The 27849-nt window shown below is 41.7% G+C and overlaps 1 protein-coding gene and 1 long non-coding RNA gene across 3 annotated transcripts in view; one reads left to right on the forward strand and one right to left on the reverse strand.

Annotated features, from left to right (window-relative positions):
- Positions 1-3716: 3716 nt before the first annotated feature.
- The window catches only part of SLC13A4 (solute carrier family 13 member 4), a 39508-nt gene continuing 15375 nt past the window's right edge, over positions 3717-27849 (reverse strand). Inside the window, exons 5-16 of one of the 2 annotated variants that reach the window (XM_037878813.2) lie at positions 26261-26315; positions 25374-25413; positions 24572-24649; positions 22695-22885; positions 21144-21263; positions 16044-16145; positions 14883-14984; positions 13307-13404; positions 9715-9845; positions 8232-8393; positions 6746-6883; positions 3717-5717 (exon numbers count right to left, since the gene is read on the reverse strand). In XM_037878813.2, the coding sequence (XP_037734741.1) occupies positions 5580-5717; positions 6746-6883; positions 8232-8393; positions 9715-9845; positions 13307-13404; positions 14883-14984; positions 16044-16145; positions 21144-21263; positions 22695-22885; positions 24572-24649; positions 25374-25413; positions 26261-26315 (1355 nt within the window). In that variant the 3' untranslated portion in view covers positions 3717-5579. The remainder of the gene's footprint in view (positions 5718-6745; positions 6884-8231; positions 8394-9714; positions 9846-13306; positions 13405-14882; positions 14985-16043; positions 16146-21143; positions 21264-22694; positions 22886-24571; positions 24650-25373; positions 25414-26260; positions 26316-27849) is intronic. The other variant, XM_037878818.2, reaches the window with a different exon arrangement.
- Positions 17620-20781, forward strand: LOC122464718. The gene is made up of 2 exons (XR_006289016.1): positions 17620-19387; positions 20625-20781. It is a non-coding gene; the product is annotated as an uncharacterized LOC122464718 (long non-coding RNA).

A 27849-nucleotide genomic window follows, 5' to 3' on the forward strand; every position in this document is an offset into this window, starting at 1 on the left:
TTACTGGGTTTTAAGATTTCAGATGTTAGAATAACAGTCTTGAAGTTTGAGGTCAACTTCAGCTATTAATGCACAGAGCTGTATGTCCAATCACATCCTCACAAGCATGTTTCAAAGCTCATCGGTGCAGACTACCCCTAGAACTGAGCAGTTTTCCAACCATTAGTCTTTCTACTAACATTACCCATAAATCTACCAACTAACACTGAACGTAGTGATGGTTATCTGTAGGAAATGATCAGCAGTCTGCTAGGAATAGGATTGAGGCCCAGATCTTCAAAGGTATTTAGGCTCCTAACTTCAACTGATTTCAGTTAGAAGCTAGGAGACTACATTCCTTTGAGGATCTAGGGTCTGAGTGCCAAATTCTGCCATGCTTGCTGCCACTGAGTCATGCCTTACTCTGAAAAACACAATGTTAAGATCTCTGGAGCTTCTTGCAGAGTAAGGTCAAGTGTGCGGAAGGATGGAAAAACTGACCTTTTGAAATCCACTCTTAAATTTTATGGTTTATAGTTTACAAGCCAGAGAGAAACATACAACTGTTGCACAAGTGTTAGCACAATTACAATTGCACAAAGGGATTTTGGCACTGAAAAAGAAAATATCACTCTATCTATCCATTATAGAGTGAAAATTTGCTCTCAGTGTAAATCCAGAGTAACACCGTTGACCTCAGAGACATTATTCAGGATTTACATCAATGTAATAAATTATATATTTGTCCTTAAAGGGGATTCTACTTAACCTTTTACTTGCATATAGGATTATAAAATGGTTTAGTAGACAGTATAGTACAGCTATCAGTTAATATGGCAGAGTGATTTTGGATAGAAAACCTGGCATTTTCTTGTTACATGTCAGACTGATACAGAACTTTTAGTAGGCTTGACTATATTTATGTGTGAAACACTCAAAGCATATGGAAATAAGCATATTTCTTTTCTGAAGAAAAGGCTTAATTTTTGGTTATTGGAAAAGAGAAATCTGAAGTTAAATGACAGTATGTTATAAAGATAAATAACTGTTTTAAAAGTCGTCCCCCCCCTCCCCCTTTGTTCATTTATCAGGTTTAGTCTTACTTTTAGGGTATATCAGCACTGCAATTAAGACACTCGCACTGGTCCGTGCCAGCTGATTCAGGCTTGTGGGGCTCGGGCTAAGGGGCTGTTTAACTGTGGTGTAGACATTCAAGCTCAGGCTGGAGCCTGAGCTCTGGGACCCTCTCATCTCATAGGGTCCTAAAGCCCAGGCTCCAGCCAAGCCTGATCATCTACACTGCAGTTAAACAGCCCATTAGCTTGAGCCCTGTGAGCCTGAGTCAGCTGGCACTGGCCAACCACAGGATTTTAATTGCACTGTAGACATGAGCAACATGTCCGAAGAGTTGCCACTCGGAGACCATTGTTGGAGAAATATGCCCCATTTGGCATACCAAAGCATAGACTATGGTCCAATTTCTGCCCTAAGATATTTTCTCATGTCTCCCACTGAAACTAATAGCAGCCCTGCATATATATCTAAGGGCAGAATTGAGCTATTTGTGTTGCTTATTGTGAAAAAAAGTGCTTTTTCAGCATACCACATTTCTGTAAGCAGACAGATGTGCCAAATTAGCAAAATGTGGCAGTCTTGGCTGCCAATAGCTGAGGAGATCAACGTGCTGCATCCACTGATATGCTGGGAGAGGTTTTTGTGGAAACTCCTTGATTGAGTTCACCCTTCTCTAGATGTCTCTACATTAACCCTGTCAGGAATGACTTTTGAAAATACTTATGAAGAATTAAATTTTTGCTTTTGAAATGCATCAGATTACATCAAATACTTAGCAAACATATGTTATCCTGCTGGAGGGTGTTGGCTGCTAACAAAGGTGTCTGGTCTACAGGCAATCACAGACCTTGTTGAAGCTGATGGACATGCTAGCAACATTTCATTCAGGCTAAATGAGAGGGCAATTAAATGCCACTTGGTTTAGTGATAGCTGAAATAATAGAAGCCAGTGGCCAAGGCATGGACCAGCATGGCAAGGCCTAAAGCGAAGTCAAACCATGTGGCCCAAGGGGTTTTCTTGAAGACTGATTGCAAATGCTGGGACTGATGTGGTTGCAGCTGACTGTCTGAGTGTAGCAGGAACAAGAAAGTGAGCAGTGAGAGAAGCAGTGTGAGCATGGCCCTGAGAGGAAGCCAAGAGAGCTGCTTTGGGGCATAGTACTGGCTGGAAAGGCAGATTTGGATTTCTGAGCAAGGAAACTGCCTTCTGTGTGTGTTTCCACTGCGTTCAGGGAAACAGGGCTTTGTACCCCCTTTGTAATTAAACAATATTTCACCAAAGACCAGACATAATCTTCCATCTCTCTTCCTAACAGTAACAACCGGCCAAGAGGCAATAATATCCTGAGGACCTGGACCCCTTTAAAAAGTCTGAGCACCCATCTACCCTCATTTAAATGCATGCAGGTCAACCATTGTGCTACTGTAGCCCCCTGCATGGATCAGCAGCTGGATTTGAACTCAAGATCTCCAGCGCAAACCTTCACCACTTGAGCTAAATGACTAAGACCATCATTGGGGGGAAAAGCTGGCAGCTATCCTCTATGTAATAGCTAAAGAGAGGGGATGTATAGCACATACAAAATAGTGTGTTACACTATACTATTGCTATATAGGACTCACTATATTTTTCAGGAACAAATTTCCACCAAGTTCATTCAATATAAATTGTTTTGCCAAGTGGTGTTGCCTCTTTCTTTTGTCATGATTATAAAGGAGTGTTTTTGTTAAATGAGAAGGCAAATGGAGAGATTCCCCCTCCTTCAACACCCCTCTCTGCAAATACTTATGCCCCTTATTATTAGGACCCTACCAAATTCACAGCCGTGAAAAACACATCACGGACTGTGCAATCTGGTCTTTTGTGTACTTTTACTCTATACTATACAGATTTTACAGGGGAGACCAGAGTCTCTCAAACTGGGGGTCCTGACCCAAAAGGGGTTTGCAGGGGGTTGCAAGGTTATTGTAGGGGGGCCATGGTATTGCCACCCTTACTTCTGCACTGCCTCAGAGCTGGGTGGCCAGAAAGTCACATCTGCTGGCCAGGCACCTAGGTCTGATGGCAGCACTGCCAGCAGCAGTGCCGAAGTAAGTGTGGCAACGGCTGGCTGGAGAGTGGTGGGTGCTGTCTGAGGGCCCTGCTCTGAAGGCCGCAGCACAGAAGTAAGGGTGGCAATACTGCACTCTGCCATCCTTACTTAGGTGCTGGCGCTGCCTTCAGAGCTGGGCTCCTGGCTAGCAGCTGCTGCTCTCCAGCCGGCCGGCTCTGAAGGCAGCAACACTCCCAGCAGCAGCGCAGAAGTAAGGATGGCAATACCACGACCTCCCCTACAATAACCTTGCAATGCCCCCATTACGTCCTTTTGGGCCAGGACCCCTACAATTACAACACCATGAAATTTCAGGTTTAAATAGCTGAAATCATGAAATGTATGATTTTTAAAATCCTATGGCTGTGAAATTGACCAAAATCGATCGTGAATTTGGTAGTGTCTTACTTATTATATCAATTATATTACAGGAAAAGACTTGTTAAAATGTAAACACTACACCAGTGTTAACATCTACTTGGAAATGTGCCACTCTGAGCAGCACTTGGGTCACTGAGAGAAAAGTAGCCATGAGTCTCATTTATAGTCTTACAGAGCATTAGAACATGACACAGGGAATAATTTATTTTATTGACATCTTATTGATGCACTGTAGACAATTCACACTAACTGTGAGAGATGCTGGTTTCAAAGTGGGTAGCTTATTGAATGAGCTCTATAAAAACTGATTAAAGTACATAGATAGTGATTATGTGCAAGCCAATTTTCCTAATACACAGATCAAAGACTGACAGTAAATCAGTAATTACAAATACATTGCATAAGGGAAGCCTAGTGGGGATCATTGGGATCCAGTCAGTAATGCAGATCATCCACCTTTAGAAAGGTGAGAGAGACTGGCCCCTTGGGGTATAGTTACACTGCAATGTAAGCCCAGGGATATAAAACTCTAGTTCTCTTGAGCGTCTACACTCATTCGTAACCCCAGGTTAGGAATTATTGAACCCTGGAGCTCAACCTGGGGCTCCAGAGTCTACACTGCATTATGTGGTCCCCGAGTCCAACCACCCATATCCCAGACTTCCTAGCACTCTCTCAAAATGTGTCTGCTCTAGGGTTGAAAAATGTGACCCTCCACCAAACATGACTGTCCAGAGGACACAGAAAGTCAACCCATAGGATTGTAGAATATCTTTGGCTGACTGCCAGTGCACAAGTCCCGTGGGACTGTGAATACTCTGCAAAGAAGTAGGGCTTGAACCCTGTGTCCTGGCTTGTCTTACACTTGGAACCTCTACCCCTGTGGGGTCCTGGGTCCCTAGGTCAGTGCAATTTGTGAGTAGATGGAAGGAGGGGTTAGGCTTGAGCCTGAGTCCAAAACCTGGGCTTATATTACAGTGCAGCCATATTCTTTGTGTGCCTCTTAGCTGTTGTATCTTGAAGCTAGCTTAATTTGGAGCTCCTGTTCTCTAGGCTGCTAGAAAGCGGGTGAGTGGAGTCTTGGCGTGAATGTGGTGATGTTGAGATTATGCCAGTGCCACTGCTCTTCAGCCCTTTCCCTTCTTACTCATGGAGCAGCATTGACTGTGATCTTGGATGAGGCTGTCCCTTCTCCATTTAGAGAACATGTGGCCCGGCTAAGGGTTTGCTGGGAACTGCTTCCACTGTAGAGCTGCTAGAGAAAGCTCTCACCACACCAGTGAAATAAAAAGGAATGCAAGGCCTGACAAACACTTTCCAACTGAGATCTGGAGGAGGTTCTGAAGTTCCCTTTTCCAAAAGAGAGACCACAAGTACTGCAGTACATGAAGTTTCATGCTAGAACTGTGAAGAAACCTTCAGCCCCTTCCCCTATAGCCATGCCCAGGCCCCTTGTCCCTATCTGTGTAGTTGTTTCTTCCCTCCCATTCCTGGGGGTGCTACATATTTGCTATTCAGATTTCTCTCTACCTTCTGTCTCTGACTAATTGGTCCTTCTGAAGCAGCCATGACTCAGAAAAAAATTTGCACTGAAAAGAATTAGGCTTAAAAAACCTTCAGTTAGGAATAACATCACCTGTGGAAATCTGAATGGTATCCATTATATTCTTGAGTTCTCTCCTTGGAATCATGTATCCTGTATTTCAAAGGGGATGGTTCTATGTAATTATTCTATAGCAAGAGGAAAACTATAAGCAGGCTTCTCTTTTGGAATTATGGTATCTCAGGGTAAGCAGCAATAAATCAAAGCAAATCTGACTTTTTATTCTCATGTCGATTTTGAACATTGAAAAAGGCAATGTAAATTTTCACTTTAGGAAATAAAGGGCAAGTTGTCTTTTATGGGAGACCTTTCTCTGGACTCGCTTCATGGTTTTGCAGAGGGTACTGAATCTATATACACTCAAGTTTCTTCCTTTCTTTTATTTGTGCAATTTAAGCTAAATATTTTGCCCCAGTCAGCTTTGGTTCTGCAAGTTTTGTCACTGCTGGTTATGACTGACCAGTTACATTGCTGACCATTGCCCAATCTGGAAATGTATCCAGTTGGAAGAGGCTAATTCCCCAAGTGTTGATCGCCACCATGACAACCACTAGACCAATCAGATTTACACCCAAGCCAGCTTTCACCTATGGGGGAAAAAAAAAACAGAGTACAATCAATGTCAAACTGATTAGAAAGCATTAATTAATAAACACAGAAGGTGGTAGGGTGCACGGTGGAGAACAGTCAATTCCCTAACTCTCCCTGTTGCATAAAGAACAAAGTAAATTTGCTGACTACTCTGGCAGAAAAAGCCCAATGAATAGTTGTGTGTATATTAGTGGGAAAAATGCAGGAGACATTGTCAAAGGTGCATGATAAATGCAATTCATCACATGACTACAATTTGTCACATGGACATCTCCATATATTTATACCACATATGCCAGGTGATAGCTATAGATTAATTGTAGGTCTATGATAAATCTCATTTATCAGACCTCTCTAGCTTCCGCACTTGTACTCTGCTCACAAAGGTTATGTCTACACTAGACCTGAACGGTGTAAATTCCAGCTCAAGAATACATGTTAGCATGCTGAAGATAGAGTGTGGCCATGGCAGCACACATGGCAGAAGGGACTAACTGCCTCAGATACATCCTAAGGTTTCAGACAGGTACAAACTCGAGGCAGCTAGCCCCTCCCACCCCTTGTGCCATTGAAGTTATATCCTATTTTTAGTGTATTAGCTCAATCAGAGCTAGCTCAGGTACAACTCCTCGAGCTGGAATATACATAGAACCATAGAACTGGAAGGGAACTCAAGAGGTCATCTAGTCTAGCCCCCTTCACTCCATCTCCAACTGTAGACATATCCTAAACTCCCTTCTCCAGGACTGCTATTGTAGTTGTATTACAGGTTAATTAGCGGGATCTTGTACTGTTATTCTCTGATGCTTCACAAGCATTATATTCATTTTAAAAAACAGAGCACATACATGCACACCTCCTGCCGCTGCTGTTGTTAAAATGACAGTTACTGTGAAATTGTTGCAGTGCTGACCTGTGTGACTTTACGTTAACTTGGATCCTGTGATTATTTCCAGATCCCATATATGATGATGAGTTCAGTTTGCATTAAGCTTGGGACAATGTGACTGTTCTCAAGACTTACCATGTCTTTGATCTGGCAGTGCCCATAATTGAAGACAATGGCATTTGGGGGGTTGCCCACTGGCAGCATCACCGCAAAGGAAATACACATTGTTACAGGAATCAGGGTGTATAAAGGGTTGATATGCAAGGTTTCCGACTGCAAAGAGAGAGGTTGGGTGGGAAAGAGAAGTTTCACATTGCCTTCAAGTTGTAGGCTATAATTACAGATAAAAGATGCCTGTCTGCTTCCCCCCACCCCAAGATCTAGCATTATTAGCATACCCTCCATTCCCTAAATTCTAAGACCTAACTTACTTCCCCCCTCCATTACCCTTCAGCACTGCAGGAGGGCTGTACTCCATGTTGCTCCTTCTAGATCTAATGAGTGCACTTCCAAACTTCATCCAGAGGAGGCCACTCTAGCCTGAAAGGATGAGCTCCCTTCCCCCAGCAGTCAAGCATGTTGCTTCCATAAATCCCGTAGCACTCTGGGTCTGGGGAACAAGGTACTGGGCTTTTGGTCTGAATTCACATTACTAGAGTGACCAGATAGCAAGTGTAAAAAATTGGGACAGAGAGTGGGGAGTAATAGGCGCCTCTGTAAGACAAGGCCCTGAATATCAGCACTGTCCCTATAAAATGGGGATGTCTGGTCAACCTACACATGGCATTTCACTGTGTAGATCGCTAGGACTAACCCTTAAAATGGCTTTTATGGAGAAACTTGTGAAAATATCTAGCATTTACTTTTCAGACAATTTCACAGGTTATGTCCCTTGTGAAAAGAGCTTCTCATTACATAAAAAGCAAAAACCAAGGCAGGTTTCTGTAATTGCTATGAAAATAATAGTTTATATATATACTAATATAGGATATAATTAGTATCTCTTCCCCCCGCCCCGCAACTCTGCCAGTGACACAAGCCTCCATACCCACAATGTCTTCCTCTCTCACAAGTGTCTCTGTTCATTCTTCCATGCTGCCCTTATGCTTGGTCTGACAACCTGTTCACCAAGCTCCCTCCCACCCCTCAGTTAAATCCCCTATGAAACTCAATTCTGATGTTTCTGCTACAAAAAACGAAGAGGAGGACTGTTAACTAATGAACTATAAATACAAAATACAATAAAAAAACCTCAAGATGTATACATGATTTGCTGAGTAGTCATGTGATTGTATTATTGTCAATCTTGTCTTTCCTTTTCTCATCTCTCTTCCTCCTTTTCTGTTACAGTTAAACTCTATGCCCTCAGGGCAGGACTATGTTTTTACTTGTTTTGAGAACTGCTGAGCACATTTCTGGGTGTTCAGAAATATACTGCACTCAGGCCTGTTGGCTGACCATGCTTATTATTGCTTCTTTAAAAGAAAGAGCAAAGCAATGGCACCCAAAATGAAGCAGAGTTCTATCCTGGTTCACAGCACTAATAGCCTAAAATCTCAAGATATTCCATGAAGCCTAACAGGAAAAAAAAACAGCATAAAATTCCATTGTTTTTACTCACCATACTGCATAAAATAGGCAGAAAGATAGTTATGGTTGCTGGGTTACTAACAAACTCTGTTACCATGGACACCAAGATGCAAGCCAGCAGAGTGACAGCCCAGTAGGGAAGGCTGCTCAAGGACAACATCTGGCGGCCAATCCATGTCGAAAGGCCAGAGGTCTGGCAGAAACATACAATAATGAGAGAATAGCAGGATACAAGTTATGTTTCCAAACCAAATCCTTGTAACTGAGAGAGTTTGCAATGGAGTATCCCATTGGCAAAGAACTTTAGCTCAGTAAATTGGGCAGTCCCCTATTTAGTAGCCTACGTTCAATAAATTAGTGTTTTCTGTCCAGTTCCTAATACAGTAGGACCGCAGAGTTACAAACACCTCAGGAATGGAGGTTGTTCGTAACTCTGAAATGTCCGTAATTCTGAACAAAAGGTCATGGTTGCTCTTCCAAAATTTTACAGCTGAACATTGTCTTATTCACCTTTGAAACTCTACTATGTAGAAGAAGAATGCTGCTTTTAACCATCTTAATTTAAGTGAAACTAGCACAGAAACAATTTCCTTATCTTGTGAAATCTTTTTTTTAAACTTTCCCTTTATTTTTTAGTAATTTACATTTAACACAGTACTCCACTGTTTCCCTCCCACCACCCTTTTTTTTTTTTTTTTTTGGTCTCTGCTGCTACCTGACTGTGTACTTCCAGTTTCAAATTAGGTGTGTGGTTGACTGGTCAGTTCATAACTCTGGTGTTCATAACCCTAAGGTTCTACTGTAACTAGGGGTCCATAAAATAAAACCACCTCATTTGGCACTAAATGGCACTACTAGTTGTTTAGCAGAGAAACCAAAACTGACTGGACAGAAAGACTGTACTTCCTCCTCACTTGTAAGGTTGTCCTTCCAGGTTAGAACTGAGGCACACTGAATGGGTGGGGGAAAACCTATAGGGACCATGTCTAAATATATGTTTTTACAGCACTTAGTAAAATGGGATCCCAACCCAGACTGGGGCCTGTGGATGCTACTATAAAAATAATGGTAATGCCATTTCAAGTGCTGTAGTTCTGCAAATCAAGGACCTCAGTTCCTAGGGTAGCTAATTTAATTTGATTCACTCATACTCATTTCATTTTAATCCCTGCCATCACCAAAACCAATCCATACTCACATTTGGGTATAAATTGCTGAAGCAGTGTTTTCAATGGTAACACTGGAACACAGTAGCTGACTTGTTTTTGTGACTTGTTTGCTACTTTCCAGTCATCATGAAAGAGATTGCATACCAAGTTCCTGAACTGTGCTAGATGACCAACTTTCAGAAGAGCATCCCGGAGATTTAGGTGACATACCCTTTTGAAAGTGTCATAGTAATTTTGTTACCAGAATTGTCAGAATACCACAGGTTAATATAAAGGTGGAGGCTTGTAAGTATTTTAGATATTCAAATTCTCAGTGAGAGAAAAATGGAAAATCTAACTCAATACCTTGCATCCAGCCGCTAGAGCATAACCTCCTCCAACCAGCACTACAATCTCCCAAGGCATGGTCTTCTGGAAGTCCTTCCATGTAATTATTGGCTCCATTGAGTTAATATCTCTAGAATTTTCACTATCTCCTGTGTCAAAGCAAAATAAAGGTACATGGCTAATGCTAAACTGGCCATTTCCCTAAGATATGGAGCATTCTGCACTGACCTCTGACTTTGTGACCTCTAGGTTGGATTGCTGTAATGCACGCTCTGTAGGGCTACCTTTTGAAGACCATCTGTAGGATAAAGCTAGTGCAGAATGCAGCTGCCAACTTCCTTGGTGGTCTCAGCCTCAGGAAGCATAGTACTTACATTCTCTGAAGGCTGAACTGGCTTCCTATTGGCTTCTGGGGTTGACATTGATGGTTATATGGCCCTATGGTTTAGGTAATGGGTTTATGCTGTTTAGGAAACACAGAAATAAAGGCAGAGGTGGTGGAGTAGCATTGTATATCAATGATGAGGTAGACTGTAAAGAAATAAGAAGTGATGGAATGGATAAGGCAGAGTCTCTCTGGGCAAAAATCACACTGGGGATGAAATCTACTAGAGCCTCCCCTGGGATAGTGCTTGGGGTGTGCTATAGACCACCGGGATCCGATTTGGATATGGATAGAGACCTCTTTAATGTTTTTAAAGAAGTAAAAACTAATGGGAATTGTGTGATCATGGGAGATTTTAACTTCCCAGATATAGACTGGAGGACAAGTGCTAGTAATAATAATAGGGCTCAGATTTTCCTGGCTATGATAGCTGATGGATTCCTTCACCAAGTAGTTGCTGAACTGACTAGAGGGGATGCCATTTTAGATTTGGTTTTGGTGAGCAGTGAGGATCTCATAGAAGAAATGGTTGTAGGGGACAACCTTGGTTCGAGCAATCATGAGCTAATTCAGTTCAAACTAAATGGATAAACAAAAATAGATCTGTGACTAGGGTTTTTGATTTCAAAAAGGCTAACTTAAAAAAATTAAGGAAATTAGTTAGGGAAGTGGATTGGACTGAAAAACTTGTGGATCTAAAGGCGGAGGCAGCCTGGAATTACTTCAAGTCAAAGTTGCAGAAACTATCAGAAGCTTGCATCCAAAGAAAGGGGGAAAAATTCATAGGCAGGAGTTGTAGACCAAGCTGGATGAGCAAGTTCCACATGGAGAATTATTAGCTAAATTGAAAAAGATGGGGATCAATATGAAAATTGAAAGGTGGATAAGGAACTGATTAAAAGGGAGACTACAGCGGGTTACACTGAAAGGTGAACTGTCAGGCTGGAAGGAGGTTACTAGTGGAGTTCCTCAAGGATTGGTTTTGGGACCAATGTTATTTAATCTTTTTATTACTGACCTTGGCACAAAAAGCGGGAATGTGCTAATAAAGTTTGTGCATGACACAAAGCTGGGAGGTATTGCCAATACAGAGAAGGACCGGGATATCATACAGGAAGATTTCAGAGTAGCAGCCGTGTTAGTCTGTATAAGCAAAAAGAAAAGGAGTACTTGTGGCACCTTAGAGACTAACAAATTTACAGGAAGATGTGGATGACCTTGTAAACTGGAGTGACAGTAATAGGATGAAATTTAATAGTGAAAAGTGCAAGGTCATGCATTTAGGGATTAATAACAAGAATTTCTGTTATAAACTGGGGACGCATCACTTGGAAGTAACAGAGAAGGAGAAGGGCTTCGGAGTATTGGTTGATCACGGGATGACTATGAGCCGCCAATGTAATATGGCCGTGATAAAAGCTAATGCAGTCTTGGGATGCATCAGGCGAGGTATTTTCAGTAGAGATAAGGAGGTGTTAGTATCGTTATACAAGGCACTGGTGAGACCTCATCTGGAATACTGAGTGAAGTTCTGGTCTCCCATATTTAAGAAGGATGAATTCAAACTGGAACAGGTACAGAGAAGGGCTACTAGGATGATCCGAGGAATGGAAAACCTGTCTTATGAAAGGAGACTCAAAGAGCTTGGCTTGTTTAGCCTAACCAAAAGAAGGCTGAGAGTAGATATGATTACTATCTATAAATATATCAGAGGGATAAATACCGGAGAGGGAGAGGAATTATTTAAGCTCAGTACCAATGTGGACACAAGAACAAATGGATATAAACTGGTCATCGGGAAGTTTAGACTTGAAATTAGATGAAGGTTTCTAACCATCAGAGGAGTGAAGTTCTGGAACAGCCTTCCAAGGGAAGCAGTGGGGGCAAAAGACCTATCTGGCTTCAAGACTAAGCTTGATAAGTTTATGGAGGAGATGATATGATGGGATAGTCTAATTTTGGCAATTAATTGATCTTCGACTATTAGCAGTAGATATGCCCAATGGCCTGTGATGGGATGTTAGATGGGGTGGGATCTGAGTTACTACAGAGAATTCTTTCCTGGGTGTCTGGCTGGTGAGTCTTGCCCACATGCTCAGGGTTCAGCTGATCGCCATATTTGGGGTTGGGAAGGAATTTTCCTCCAGGGCAGATTGGCAGAGGCCATGGGGGGGTTTTTGCCTTTCTCTGCAGCGTGGGGCACGGGTCACTTGCTGGAGGATTCTCTGCACCTTGAAGTCTTTAAACCACGATTTGAGGACTTCAGTAGCTCAGACATAAGTTAGGGGTTTGTTACAGGAGTTGGTGAGTGAGATTCTGTGGCCTGCGTTGTGCAGGAGGTCAGACTAGATGATCTAATGGTCCCTTCTAACCTTCAAATCTATGGTTCTATGATTCTATGATTTGAGAAGTATGTGTATGTGTGTATTTGAGACATGTCTGTGTTGTCCTAGACTTGAATGTCTGAGGTCTGGTGGTTGGACATGCTCAGAAGAGGGTCTTCACTTGTAGAATTCATTTCTCCTGGCCCAACAGAGCCCAAGTATGTTTAATATGAGGACAATATACAAGGCCCATCTATTTGCTCAGTCTTTTCCTGAGGGTAGTATTAGCTTTTAGAGGTCTGAGTCTTTTGTTGAATTTGACTTATTATTAATTCATTTTTTTTCTAAATGCTGTATATATCTGTAGGGCGATCTGCCATGTAAAAATACACACATACATACAATTTCTAATAAATATATGGAAGCAAATGTCAAGGGACCATGTCTTCATATGTTTGTACAATGCTTAGCACAAAGGGGGCCTCATCCTGACTGAGGCCTCTGGGTGTTACTAAAATGTAAACATTAAATAATAATAATCACTATCAAGAAGACTATGTTAACAGTAATGTTAACATAAAATGGATCAGCCTCTATCTACGTTATCAGATTGCAGTGGTAGTACATTGGAGACTTTTTTTTCTTTTTTTGTGCCAAGCAGTTCCCCAATTCTTCTAAACCTGAAATATGGCAAGGACTGAGTTCTTTACAAGTTCTAATTTCCATCCACTATTGCAACACTCAACAGCAATATTAAAGACTGTGGTTCTCAACCTTTGCCGCACCATGATCCGATGTTATAAGTTTGGGGACCTTAATGTAGCCATAAAATAAGAGGATGGGGATCACAACCTCCTGTCAAAAAGTGTGTCAAGTTTCATTCTAGATGACTCCTTCTTACCTTTATCCCTCTTTCCAAAGCATGGTTTCTTTGCTGGAATCAGGAACATGAGAAAACCAAGGAAGACAGAGACAGTAGCATCAGTCCGGTAGCCTTTCCTTGGAAAGAAACATTGTGATTATAGCAATCCTATACTAAAAGTGTGCTGTAGTGAAGTGTGTGTGCAAAACCCCATGTTCTCAACAACATGCATGGGGAACTGAGCATGCTACTCAAGCTTTCTCTTTTCTTTTCTTTTTTTTTTGTTATTGGGTTTGGTGTACCTTTCCTCCACATATCATGCCATACATTTATTCTATATATTATAGAGGGAAATACTTTCAGCATAAAATCATTTCAGCTCCTTCCAGCACCAACACAAATACAAGAATGTAATGTATTTGTATTGCTCTATAACAGTGCCATCCAAACTTTGTGTAATGACATCCACTTTAATATTTTGTCAGTAACGTAATGGCTACACTGGGTGGGAACCTCAGCTGATGTAAATCAATGTAGCTCACTGAAGTGAATAATCCATGACGATTTAGATGTAAATCCATGCGAAGCTGTTAGAGATTTACAGTCACAAACCCATGTGCTTGCACTTTTCATGTGTGGAAATATATCAGTGCACATGCATAGAGCCCTGCAAATCCGTGGATATCTGCAGATATCCTGATCCGCAGATGCAGATATCCATGGATCATGTTTGCGGATTGGATGCAGATACAGATTTTGTATCCACGCAGGGCTCTACACATGCAATTTTGCAAATGCTGAAAACTTAGTAGATGTCCTTTAGAAAATCTACCCCAAAATGTGAAGGGAATAAATTGGTGTTTTCCCTGGATTTGAGCATCTGTGTGCCAGCTAGATGTAATCATTTTTCAAGAATTATTAGTATTCTAATGACTAATAATGGTCCCTTCAGGTCTTAAAGTCTCTGAATCTACTCAATAGATCTGTTCAGGATTTAAATGCTGAATCCTCTGTAGTATTCCTGGTAAAACTGAGGGTGACAGAAAGAGGATATGTTTACTAGAACCAAGTGTCAGTAAACAAATTTTGGGAGAAAATCCAACTGCATGGATGAACTAGAGAATGATGATGACTTTAAAAACAGTCTGCAGGTTATCTGATGCTCCCTGTGCTAATATCCAAAACCAAGCCCCAAACACCAAAACTGTGAACTATAACAACAATCAAACCTAGCAGCAAACATGCTTTTTGGGACTTCTTTATAGTAAAATTGTTTTTTTAAAAGATTTGTTTGATTCTGACTTCAGAATTTGGCTCTTCCATTTTTTCTACTAGGAACAAGTTTCTCATGTTGTTTCTCATAGTCTAATGGAGTCGCCCTGCCACCTGGACAAACAGGGGGACACTGTTTTGGTTGTGTGAACAGGTACTGTTAAAATAGTGAACACCCTCAGTTTTGGATTAAGATTCTATATGGTCTAGCCTTGATCAAAATGGCTACTGGCATCCTGAGATTCTATGGCCAAAAACCAATCAACCAAATTGTTTTAGAAACCCAGGAAAATCAGAACTTCATTCCTCTGCAGATGATTAGGAGATAACCTTACCCACTTACTTCTCAAAGAAAGATGACCAGCCTGGAACAAAGCCAGGTTCCCGTGTAAACCAAAGCAAGGTCATCAAGATGAAGAAAACCCCAGTCACCATCTCAGGATAGCTTGGGAGAAGAGGTGGGGAGAAAAAGCAAGAATAGAACCTGAGATTAATGCCAAAATCCAGGAGCAAATTCCACAGAGAGAAAGGAATTAGAAATTGGTTTCAACACACAAGGAAAAAATTTACAGGGAGAATAAAATAGCAGATCAGTTTGAACTAGGGTTTTACATTTGAGTCCTAGCTGTTACCTAAATAAAGTCAGAAAAAAATAAAGCTTAGTATCTCATTATCTGTATTTATACTTTCATTTGTCATGAGATATTTATGACCCCAAGCAAATACAAGATCTTGTATTCTTATGGTATTTCAATGATCCAGGAACTGAAATATGGCAACAAAATAGATCTTCCCTTATTTCTGCATTGTAAATGGCTTTCTATGTGATTTTTAAAAGCATATGAAAAATATAATTACAGATACTAAAATAAACAAATATCACTACTTTAAACACAAACAAATACTAGACTAGAGATGGGCTGAGAAGTTGGTATTCTGATCTGGATTTTATTCAGGGTTCAGAGGCTGAATAAGGGCTAGGATTTAGATTCAAATTTGATTATGCTAAAATCTTGCAAGTTGATCTCATAAACTTTCCACTGAACACTGAGAAATGTTTGAAGAAGAGCTGATATCATGAGATAGCTCCCATCATAAAAGGTGGGCATCTTGCAAAATGTAGCTTTTCTTTGCCACATTGGACATGAAATTGGAAAATAGGCCCCTTTCTGCTTTGGAACCTTAACTGTAGGTGCAAGTCCAGATCTATGGGTTTGAGTCTGAAGCCAATGCCCTCTTCCCATCTCCCCCTCTGCCTCCCCTAAGAAAATCATAAGTGTTTTTATTCAAGTCTCTAGTTTTGACTTATTTTTATAGTGGACCCCACACCTACTCTGAAAAGAAAGAGAAACAAGTTCCAAAACATAGGGACTGATTCAATAGGGAGAAAGAATTGAGAGATCAAGTCCAATATATGTAAAACAAATTCAGCTTGGAGGACAAAACAAAAGATGGGTTCCAACACATGAAAGGCAAATTCCACAGGAATATATGCTCTTTTTACCTAGTATCCCCCAGTTTCTCATATTCCTCTTGAATTCTCCTCTCTGACATCTCTTCTCGTTTGGTCTTCTTCTTCTTGCTCACAGAACATGTTTCTTTAAAACTGAGAAGGATAATTTGGCACAGGAATATGAGAGAAGGGAGTCAGATTTCAGAATGAAGATACCATAGTATGCAAATTATGTAGCGGATGAGATAGCTGAGGACCTAATCCCTGTGGCTGGCTGAGCTGTGCTTGGTGCAGGACATGAGAGCAAAAGTAGGGAAGGTTGCTGTATGCCACTTTTGCATTCATCCAATTCCCAGGGGTGCTGAGATCCAGTCCAACCCCCAGCATGAGCAGTCTTAGGGCTGTTCTAAATAATACCAGCTGGTAATAACACACAAGGGGTCAATATGCCAAATCATAATCACATTAGTGTTCCAGCCATGCTACTCCTCTCCACCATGCCCCATCACATTCCCTTCACTAGCCATTTCACCAGACCTGCAACATCCAGGTGGTCCCTATGCCAGGCAATCCCTAGGAACATAGGAATGGCCATACTCAGTCAGAACAATGGTCCATTGAGCCCAGTATCCTGTGTTCTGACAGTACCTGTTTAGGGCATCTTACAATCACTTTACACCACATCATGGGTAGGTTGTGGCCCAAAACATAGCAATTTTGTTCTAGACTGGGACTAGTTTTTCTATATAGTGGAACTATGTGTTGTCCCTTTCCAGGAATAGCATTCTGAACAGTGCACACAAGATGCATTCTGGCTGCCTAATCTCATTTGACTTGTGTCATAAATATAAAGGGAAGGGGAAAACTCCTCTCACCTGTAAAGGGGTTAAGAAGCTAAAGGTAACCTCGCTGGCACCTGACCAAAATGACCAATGAGGAGACAAGATACTTTCAAAAGCTGGGAGGAGGGAGAGAAACAAAGGGTCTGTGTGTCTGTCTATATTCTGTCTTTGCCGGGGATAGACCAGGAATGGAGTCTTAGAACTTTTAGTAAGTAATCTAGCTAGGTAGATGTTAGATTATGATTTCTTTAAATGGCTGAGAAAAGAATTGTGCTGAATAGAATAACTATTTCTGTCTGTGTATCTTTTTTGTAACTTAAGGTTTTGCCTAGAGGGGTTCTCTATGTTTTGAATCTAATTACCCTGTAAGGTATCTACCATCCTGATTTTACAGGGGGGATTTCTTTATTTCTATTTACTTCTATTTCTATTAAAAGTCTTCTTGTAAGAAAACTGAATGCTTTTTCATTGTTCTCAGATCCAAGGGTTTGGGTCTGTGGTCACCTATGCAAATTGGTGAGGCTTTTTATCCAACATTTCCCTGGAAAGGGGGGGTGCAAGTGTTGGGAGGATTGTTCATTGTTCTTAAGATCCAAGGGTCTGGGTCTGTAGTCACCTAGGCAAATTGGTGAGGCTTTTTACCAAACCTTGTCCAGAAAGTGGGGTGCAAGGTTTTGGGAAGTATTTTGGGGGGAAAGACGTGTCCAAACAGCTCTTCCCCAGTAACCAGTATTTGTTTGGTGGTGGTAGCGGCCAATCCAAGGACAAAGGGTGGAATATTTTGTACCTTGGGGAAGTTTTGACCTAAGCTGGTAAAGATAAGCTTAGGAGGTTTTTCATGCAGGTCCCCACATCTGTACCCTAGCGTTCAGAGTGGGGAAGGAACCTTGACAACTTGGTGAAGAGAGTACGATTCTTGAAAGCTCAGGGTGCAACCTTCTTTGCTTTAAGTAGTCTAGTAAAGGTGTGATGCTGTATGGAATCTGGGGGACACCTGAAGATATTATGAATAACAATATTGTAAAATTGTAATGTGTAAGGCCAGATATGCCTGTGCCCTGTAAGGTATCTGAAAAAATGTTATAATTTGCCAAATATGATAATCTTGCTTATATGTTTTTGCACCTTTGTATTATGGGTTATAGATATGTATGACTATATTTCAAAACTTGTGGTATTCTTCTGGGTGATATCCCCAGACAGCACTGCCTCGCCTGCTTGGTGGCCCATTAAGGACCATCAGCTATACAACTGCGCATTCAGAGAAGGCAAATACACCTTATGATTCAGCAAGGCATGTAGGGGCGTGCCTATGGACAGAACTCTAAGGCTTTCAAGCCATGTGCTGGGCAGCTTGTGTTTGAAACAAAAGAAGCACAGGCCGCATGGCAAAATATTATAAAAGGCAGCTGCCTCTTCTCCATTTTGTCTTCAATCCTGCTTCTTACCTCTGGAGGAACTTTGATACAAACTGAAGCTCTGAACAAAGGACTGAATGACCCATTGTACGCTGGGAATCCCCACAACTACAGTGTCTGTTGTCCATGAGATTGACATGACTACCTTTGATATTTGTAGCACTGTTTAAACCAGGATTACTTTTGTAAGGTTCCACTCTTTCTGTAACTGAAGGGTAAAGTCAAAGCCGATGATCCTACTGTTCTGCCAGTGAACAATTTCTATACTTCTGTCAAGGAGATACAAATGCAAGCACATTTTATGGCTGAGTGCATTTAAACTGCCTACAAATTTATATGCAAATTAGGTGCAGCCCTCAGGCTCATGGAAAATTGCATTTGCGTGTCACAAAGTCTGGACTCGTTTATTTAAACTGAGGTGCTTGTAAGCTTTTTTTTAACCCTCTTCTCTGTGTTGCTTCCAGTAGTGTCACTTGACTATGCCTCAAGTACTGTAGCAACATTTTGCTTTTCTGTTCCAGTGGGAGATTGACACCTAACCTGCTTAGATGCTTTTGTAAATTGCATTGGGGGTCTATCTGCAATTTTAGGCACCAAAATACCTTTGTAAAACTGACGCTTAGATATTTGCAGGAATATTTCCTTTGTGCAGCGTTAGCTGAAGTGAAAAGCTGTGTCTTTGTGAACAACCCTTTCTCCTGTCCTAAGGAGGGGTCACAGTATTTTTTCCCCTGATTTTCAGGTAGGAAGAACCTTATAGGCCTGTTTCTCTCCCTCTTTGACCTACAAAAAGGCTAGACTCTGCATTCTGATCCAAGAACTTGAGTTTCTAGGCTAAAAAGAAAATTTGGAAAGCTATTCCAGTCATTGTACTAGGGGCAAGAGATTGACAGTGGACACCCTATTAGAAAGGATATGTGGCATGAACGTTACCAGGAATTCCATAGATGTCCATCAGCAAGCACTAGACTAAACATTGTTTCAACATATTATCAATATCATTTGCAAAGTCTTAGAAGGATTTGCAGGCAAAGCATTAGAGCCAAACTCCTAACCTAACATATTCTCTAATGAACCACAGAGAACAGGAGTTGGAGATTAAAGAGTCTTGGAACCAACCAACACTTCACAAAAGGTCAATAATGCTTCAGTTCATTGGTGTTCTTTAGAATAACATTAATCAGAGCGAATTCTGGATGGAATGTGGAATTTCAATGCTGTTTATTAAAAAAAATAAAGGAATTGAGGGTCATGTTAGGGCCTGTTTCCTCTCAGGATTAAAAAAGAAATAATTTATTATAGCCTTTTAAATTGAAACTAGAAGACTCAGGGGATTGATTGATTAAAGGACACAGAACTATTTACCTCTTCAAAAGCACTCAAGATCAGTAGCAACCAGAAGTCATTATCATTTAACAGCTATTCATTGTCCTATGTGAAATCCATAAATGATGTCAGCCAAACTCCCTCTTGCCCTCACAATTGGCTTTATTTGTCCCTCGGAGAGGCCATGGTCTATAGCAGGGGTGGCCAAACCATGACTTGTGAGCCGCATGCAGCTCTTTCACAGTTAAAGAGTGGCTCGCGGAGCCACCCCAGCTCCCTCCCCCCGAAATTCTCCACCTACCAGACTGTTTGGGGGAACTCAGCACTTCTTCCCTGTGGTGGGATAGTAGGGCTAGGGGCTTCTGCCCAGCAGGGAGGGAGGTCTTGCGGCTTCAGCCCTACGTGAGGTGCCTGCCGGGTCTTGGGACTTCAGCTGGAGTGGGGCTGAGGCCCCGAGCCCTGGCAGGCATGCCTCGCGGGGCTGAGGCCCCGAGCCCTGGCAGGCATGCCTCGCAGGGCTGAAGTCCCGAGAACCACTGGCCCTGCTGGGCAGAAGCCTCTAGCTCCACTACCCCACCACAGTGAAGAAGCTCCGAGTTCCCCCAAACAGTCTGGTAGGCGGAGACTACCACCCTACCACCACACCGCAGGGCTGAAACCCCGAGCTCCAGCAGGCATGTTCCCTTCAGGAACTTCTGAAGATTGTTGTATGCGGCTTGGAGGGTCAGTAAATTTGGCCATTCCTGGTCTAAAGTGATCAGAGACTGAACTCCTTCCCTTGCCTTCAGCCTGGGAGTGAGGAAAAGCTTTAACTCTCACTGTCCACCTGTTCTGTTGATAAACACAGGATTTTTGTCTCTAGCTCTGTGAGTATGGCACTTTGTACCAGTACAAGTACAGATATACTGAGCCTTATTCCCCTCTTATTTACATTGGTTTGACTCCAAAGTAAGTCCACTGACCTCAGTGGCATCCCTCCTGATTTACAGCAGTGTGAGAGGAGAATCGGGCATGTTTTTACTAACTGGCTTTTTCTTTTTTTTCAGTTGCACCTGCTGATCAGAAGGCTGCTTAATGGCCCTCATCAAGGCAGGGCATTGTTAAAACTTTTCCCATCAAAAATAAACATGATGTGTAGCACAGATTTTCATCAGCCCTATTCAGTCACGGGACTCAAGCATCAATAAAGTCCACTGTTGCACATCCAGTGCTCCTAGGAAAGGAGAATTTCTCTAGGGAGCGGACAGGACCCACTGCCCTGGTAAGGGGAAGCAATAGTAACTCAGCATTTGCCCTTTGGGATTTTTAGTGCCTTTGTGAACTCTAAAATGGTGGTTCTCAGCAGAGCCGGTGCTAGGCATAAGCAAACTAAGCAATTACTTAAGGCCCTGAGCAGCTCAAGGAGGGAGAGCCCTATTAATTATTAGTATGTATTGTGTGGGGAGCCCCAAAATATTCCTGCTTAGGACCCCCAATGGGCTAGCATCAGCACTGGGAGGAAGCTGCAGCACTCCCTGCTGTTTTAGCCCTAGGATTCCCATACAGCTCTAGCAGCCTGCACTCACTTGCATCCCAGGAACAGCCAGTGCATCCAGAACCAAGTCAGGACCAGCATGATGAGGCAGATGGGGAAGCTGAACAAGAACCAAGTTCCAAAATTCACCATCTCAGCATGTGGATAGTGGCTGTAAAGGAAAAGGCTGTATAAGAGATAAGAAGGCCACTGGATGCATGGTCAGACACCCACAACATGCATCTGTGCATACATATATGGGCATGTGGTATGGCATAAGGGTTGTATTAGCATGAGTTTGTGATAACTGCACTACACATGCATAGCAAAGCCACTCCCAAATGAATGCCAAATTAGCCTTTATATCAACACCACACCAAATACCAACATATGTTCAGTTTACTCCAGATATTTTAGAAATGTTTTTATGGTACATATTTTTATTGCTACCACAGGAGGGATTAATTTGGCCCAGTGTAATATAGATTCAAAACATGTCACAATATAGGTAGCAACTTCATTCTGTAGTGAAAAACAGTTTTTGTATCCAAAGAGGTTAATACTGACAGGGATTTACCTCAGTCAAGAAGCTCACAGATCAATACATCCTGATGCCCATCTCAACAGGAACCAACATTTGTATAATATATCTCTTTGCTCCAAGGAGTTTAAGATGGAAACAAATTGATTCATATTTGGGGTAGTCTGGATGACATGTAAAAACAACCATGGCTATGGAAATATCAGGTTAGTTTGAGGATGGAATTTAAATTTATCAGTGAAGGGACATTATAATGCAATACAACTGTTTTTGCACAGTGTCTTTCGTCCTAGTTGTATCACAAACTGCTTCAATACAGTGAATTGTTTTTTTAAAAAAAATGATAGCATAGGTAGAGATAATTTCAGAGGTACAGGCAAGCACAAGGGATTAAATCCTGGCCCTACTGAAACTCTATTGACTTAAATAGCACCAGGACTTCACTCATGGTCTCTGTGCACTTGTGGTCTTGGTCCACAAAACATAAAATAATTAATACAGCAGACTGGACTCTGGCAAAGCTGTTTAGCAGTCCACCTCATGACAACCCAAAAGTGCAAGAAGTGTTATAATAGCAAGGCACACTAATATGTCTTCTTTGAAAACCCAACCTTCCATCTAGAGTTCATCACCAGAATCAGTTTTACAAGAACCATGTATGTCATTTCAAAAGTTATTCTGGGAAATCATCTCTGACCCTCAAAGTAGTTTTTCATTTTTTCTAATAAAAGAAGCAAACAAACATTCCATCTGTGTACATGCATGTGCCCACTATAATATAGGGCAAGATCTTTTCAAAAGAGGTCTACTCCCATTTGGGCATGGGCACATAAGAAATAAAGATCCTGCTTTCAGTCAAATACCCTTAGTAATAAAGCTCTAGGAGAGAAAGTATATACAAAGAGAAAGTATATGAGACAGAAACAAAATTATCTCTAAACAGAATATCTTCCGAGGTTTCCACTAGACATCAGTAACCCTTTGATAGAGTCATCATGATGACGGTAGTTACTCCAGCACAGGTTCCTAATGTAATATCCGAGACTGGGCAATATCACTTACTTGTTGAAGTACTCTAAGAAGATGAGGCTAGTGGAGGTCCCTATGATGGTGGTCAGTCCCCCAATGGTTGCAGCATATGAGATGCTCAAGGACAGGCACTTGCAGATCATGTGATCATGTCTGGACTGGTACTGGTATTTAGTGCTCAGATCCAGATCTCTGGGGTTAGGAGGCAGGACAAGTATCTGAGTCTGTAAGGAGAAAGACATGCTATAAGGAGTATTAGACACTACCAACAGCCTGGCCTGGGCCAGAGGGAAACTTTGAGTGCAAAAATGTCTACAGGTTACAAAGAAATAACCTGCCTGTGAAAGAGCAGGCAGCTTATTCTCCATGGGAATTAACTGGGATCAGAACTAGAGACCTATCCAGTGACCCCAAACTGCTTGATCTGCAACCAAAATGCAGGATAAACAGTAATCAGTCTTCTGATCAAAGTCTGGCCCTGCTCCAATCCTCAATGGAATCTCAACTGGATACCAGGAAACCTTTATGAGCTGGGAGGAGGAGATTCTATTATTTCAGTTTTAAGAACATATAATCCTTGAGGCATGTTAGAAGCCTCCACGCAATATATGGCAGACTTTCCAGCCTCACACTGACTCATGAGTCACAACCTCTAATTAGCAATCTAATATTAGGACAGCGAAGGTGCAAGATAGTTAGCTGTGATACCTAATGCATAGCTGTTAGGCTATGTCCCAGAGAGAAGTGGTAAATGAAAACATGGCTGCAAAAGACAGCGTGACACAAAGAAGGTTCCATAGTGGTGGCTGTCAGTGTGTGGTTCTGGGAAATTAAGGAGTTATATTGAAAATAATAAGGCGCCACTCCTAGGGTCCTATCACTTGTAGCGCAGGGAAGCGAGAAAGAGAAAAGGCTGTACTGTAGGCTCAGGAAAAAGGCCCTAGCAGCAGAGAAGCTGGATTCATTTGCCATAATATAATTCTACTGGTTTGTAATGGGCTTATTTTCCATGAAGAATCTGGTGCTGCTATGATTTTATCAATCCTCCTGCAGTCTCTCTCATGAAAATCCTGGTTCAAATCTGTATTAGGTCAAAACTGAAATGAGTTTGGTGGTTACAAAATAATCCTTGAATGGTGGGATGAGATGGAAGGATGCTCAGTGGCAAGGGTAGTGCAGTAGCTTTTCTGAAGATCTGGGTATAAATTCCCTTTGAGCCATATATACAAATAAATGTGTTGATTGGAGTCTAATCTCTGCTGGGCATCTGTTTGGGCATAAAAACAGTACATACATGTAATTGAAGTCATGCCTCAGTCATGCCCAGGATTGGAAGAAGGAAATGCAGATCAGGATTGAGGTATATTGGCAGAAGTGTCTCTGTGTGTGTGTGCCGTGCATATGGTGGGTTGTCAAAGGACAGGAAGTCAGGAATATTGGAAGTGAGGGCTGATAGAGCCGTCTATAAGGTGCTTGAACCGTTTCTGTCTACCTTATGTTTGGCTCTAGCCAGTGATCTATGCCAAAAATTGATATTTATGTAGAGGTACCTCCAGAGGGACATTTGGGGAAACAAAGTGGAACTGCAAAACAGAAATGGAAACCGTTCAGCCATAGCATGGAATATATGATACTGAATGCATGTGGGAACAGCCTGTGAGGAGCACCTCTATGAAAGGGGCTCCTCTCACCTTTTGGCTACATCAAAGAAACCCAAAAGATGTAACAGGGCTATGAAGGGGGAAACTAAAAAACGTGGAAACCACCTGAGGAACCAGCACAGGCCTAATTGTCAAATGTTCTGAGACTGCAGAGGCAAAGATTTCACGGAAAGCTACTTACAAGGTAAGAACCTGAAGCCAGGAAGAATGTGTGATACTTGTCTCCCCCAGAAGATTACCACCTCTTACCTGAGGTAGATTCTGCCCCTTGTTTGGGGGATTCACAGTTCCAATTGGGTTGGCTATCATGTGCACACCATTCATATTCTATAAGAAGGTAAGTGTCCTTTGATTAGACAATACTCTCTATCTAATTCCAGAAGGCACTTAGAATTAAATTCAAGGGTGCTTTGTGAATATTTCAGGCAGAGAATCTTCCAGTAAATTGACTACCATTTATCTGAAACCTTATTCTATGTAATAAAGCAGATTCAATAAAAGTAGGTCTTTTTATTTAAAAAAAAAATCTTAAAAATTAAATGGTCAGTTTAGCTCATCTCCTTCTGTCACCATGGTAGCTTTGTGATGGTAGAATCCAACATAAACCTTGCAAGCGGCACCTGAGCCTTGATTTTATAAGGTGTAGAGTGGCCAGCCCCTAGAGTGCTCTAGTTGACTGAACATCTCTGACTGCAGAAGTGCCCAAATCTTGCAGAACAAAAGGCCACATTTGCTACTTGCTAGGAGCCCAGGGGCTACCCTTCCTCACTAATCAATTCAACTGATCACAGCCTCTCATGTAAGATGGAGATACGGACCACAGAAACTGCAGCACCTGTGTTTCATCTTGATCTCAGGAGCCAGGCTGATAGGATCCAGCTAAAGCATGGCATGCTGTAATATATGGACTCTACCAGATCTACTTCCCATTAAAGATAGAGGAGTGTGCCATACTCTCCTTTATGAGCCACATTTTGATCATTCCTGCTGTACTGCTTTATAATGCAGATGAGTGTTGGTCACATGGTGTAGGTACTACCTATCACAATACCTTAGTATGCACCAGGGAACTGAAGTCAGTGGTCGTAGCACTAAAAACAAAGAAAGGAAAATATATTTTTAAACGCATGTTTCCCAGCTATCCAAAAGGCACATGTTCAGGGCGGGTAATGGAGCACCTGAGCAAGAACTAAAATCTGCTGAAGTTGTGAAAAGTTCCATTTATTCTGACATCTCAATGACATCTCCATTAGATACATGGAAAGAGTCACTTTGTTCCAAGGGTCTATCTCTAGATCTGTGATGATGGGGTTCCACCTCCATGAAACCAACAGTGTTTACTGCCAAACCTTTAATATCTCTATCACAGTGGTGTGAATCACTGGAAAACCCAACACTACTAATCTATTCTATTCTATGTAGATTCTTGTACCTCCCTCATTGCCATAACACCTTCCAGTAGCTCATTAAAGCAACATCTATCTTGTGTGGCTTGTGGATCATAGCACAGTGAGATCCAGATCATTACATTAACCCCATTTACGGTGACCAGATAGCAAGTAGGTTTGCCAATTTTAGTTGGACATAATATTTAGTATTCCTGACATAATATTTAACTAAAGATTAATCTTTAATTCCTGGAGAATGAGGACAATCCTGGAGGGCTGGCAACCCTAACCAGTGTGAATAATTGGGACAGGACGTGGTGTTAATAGGCACCTATATAAGACAAAGCCCCAAATATCGGGACTGTCCCTATAAAATAGGGATATCTGTTACCCTGACCCCACTGCTTGCATAATCTTTTCCCTTCAAGCACATCTAAAATGTTCATTTGCAAGATTCTGTTTGCCCTTCCTTTTGCCATTCTTGTGTTCATCTCATTGCAACCTGTGTAGGTTCATATCTCCAGTAGTGATGCACAGGATTCGTTCTTACTCCTCATTGATGAAAATGACCTCCACTGAGGCTTGGCCATGTTTTTCGCTGAGACCTAAAGTAATGGATGGAGGGATTGAAGGGGGAGACAGAGAGAGAGAGAGACTGTCAGAGATGGGAGTTGATTTCCTTGGCTTCAATTCAGAACTGTGTCCATGAATATGCAGGAGTTAATGTAAAATGATTCCAGAAAGAATCTTCGATAAACACTTCCTTCTATTCAGGGACCTAATGCAGCATCTTATTGCTCCATATTTTCTTGTTTATTTAACTTTTGCCAATAAAGACCTAACAGTAACACACTCTATATGACTATAGCTGTATAGCCTCAGTCTTAGATCTGAGAGGCTAAGCAAGGTTGGATCTGGTCAGTACTAAGATGGAAGACCTCCAAATTTAAAAACAAAAGGAGGGATTTTCCCAGTACAGCCCCTGCAGTGGCATATGGGGCAAAAAAGCCCCTTAGCTGACAGGTGGCAAATTCTTCTAGCACAAGTGCTGAACTGGACAGCTATAGGATGCCCTGTGCAGGCCTTCTCACAACCCCCAGCATAAGGGTCATGCCGGGGTTGGGTTGGGTTGGGTTGGGGCTATAACATAGCACTATGGCGGTTCTGTGTAGTTGCCCACAGGCCACAAGGACTGGGTTGCTGTACCTTAGATCAGCTCCCTGGGCTGTCAACTTATATGGCAGTGGTGGTGGTGCAGGGGAAGGAGGGTTGTTTCAGACCCTGACCGGCTTAGATACACCTTTGCTTCCCTGCCTCTGGGCTGTGCCTCCATGTGCTGGAAGCATTTCAATGCTGAATGTAGACTTCCATTATTAATTCCCAGACAAAACATTACATCAAGATGGAGTAAAGGTTGAGAGTATGTTTCAGCAACTTAAGGATAAAAAACATTGCAGTGATGTTGTAAATTAGTTCAGGAACAGATGTTATTCAGAGTTAGAGTTACACTTAAAAGAAATCCAAACATGTCAAGGTTTGGAAATACAGTTAAGAGACCCAAACAACCTTAACTATGATCTGTAGTGACAGAGAGCCCTATGCCCTGTCTAGCATTCCCTCCTCCACTCCCATGGATGAAACAAGTGTGAGATAATAGCACTTTGAGTATAGAACCAATGTTCTGAGAATGTATAAATAAATGTCTTAGTTTAGGCATTAAAATTAACTAAAAGTGGGACCTTTAAAAAGTTAGCACCCAGTCTTATATGTTTTTTGTCCCTAATATTTCAGTAACAGAACAACCTGCTCTTTGAACTCACTGAAATCTTGTGCAGCAGCTACACTAGATTATTATTTTTTAATTATTGTATTTTATTATTTATTTAATGTTTTAAGATTAGTGGTCATTTCCCTTCTTATTCTTTATAACTGGACTTTTCTCCTTCAGCAAAGGCTGAAAGACACAATGTTCAGCTAGGAAATAAAACCTGCCCTCTTTCAAAACATCTTCCATCTCCCATTGTTCTAGGCAGCACTGAAGAGACAGATGCCCTCTGTTGGTGGCCATTTTGAAAAAGCCATCTTCTTTCTCTTTCATTGTTCTCAGTGGTACTGAGTGCCCCTGCCTTTGGGAAGCAT

This window comes from Chelonia mydas, chromosome 1 (genome assembly GCF_015237465.2).
Source record: "Chelonia mydas isolate rCheMyd1 chromosome 1, rCheMyd1.pri.v2, whole genome shotgun sequence".
NCBI lineage: Eukaryota > Metazoa > Chordata > Testudines > Cheloniidae > Chelonia > Chelonia mydas.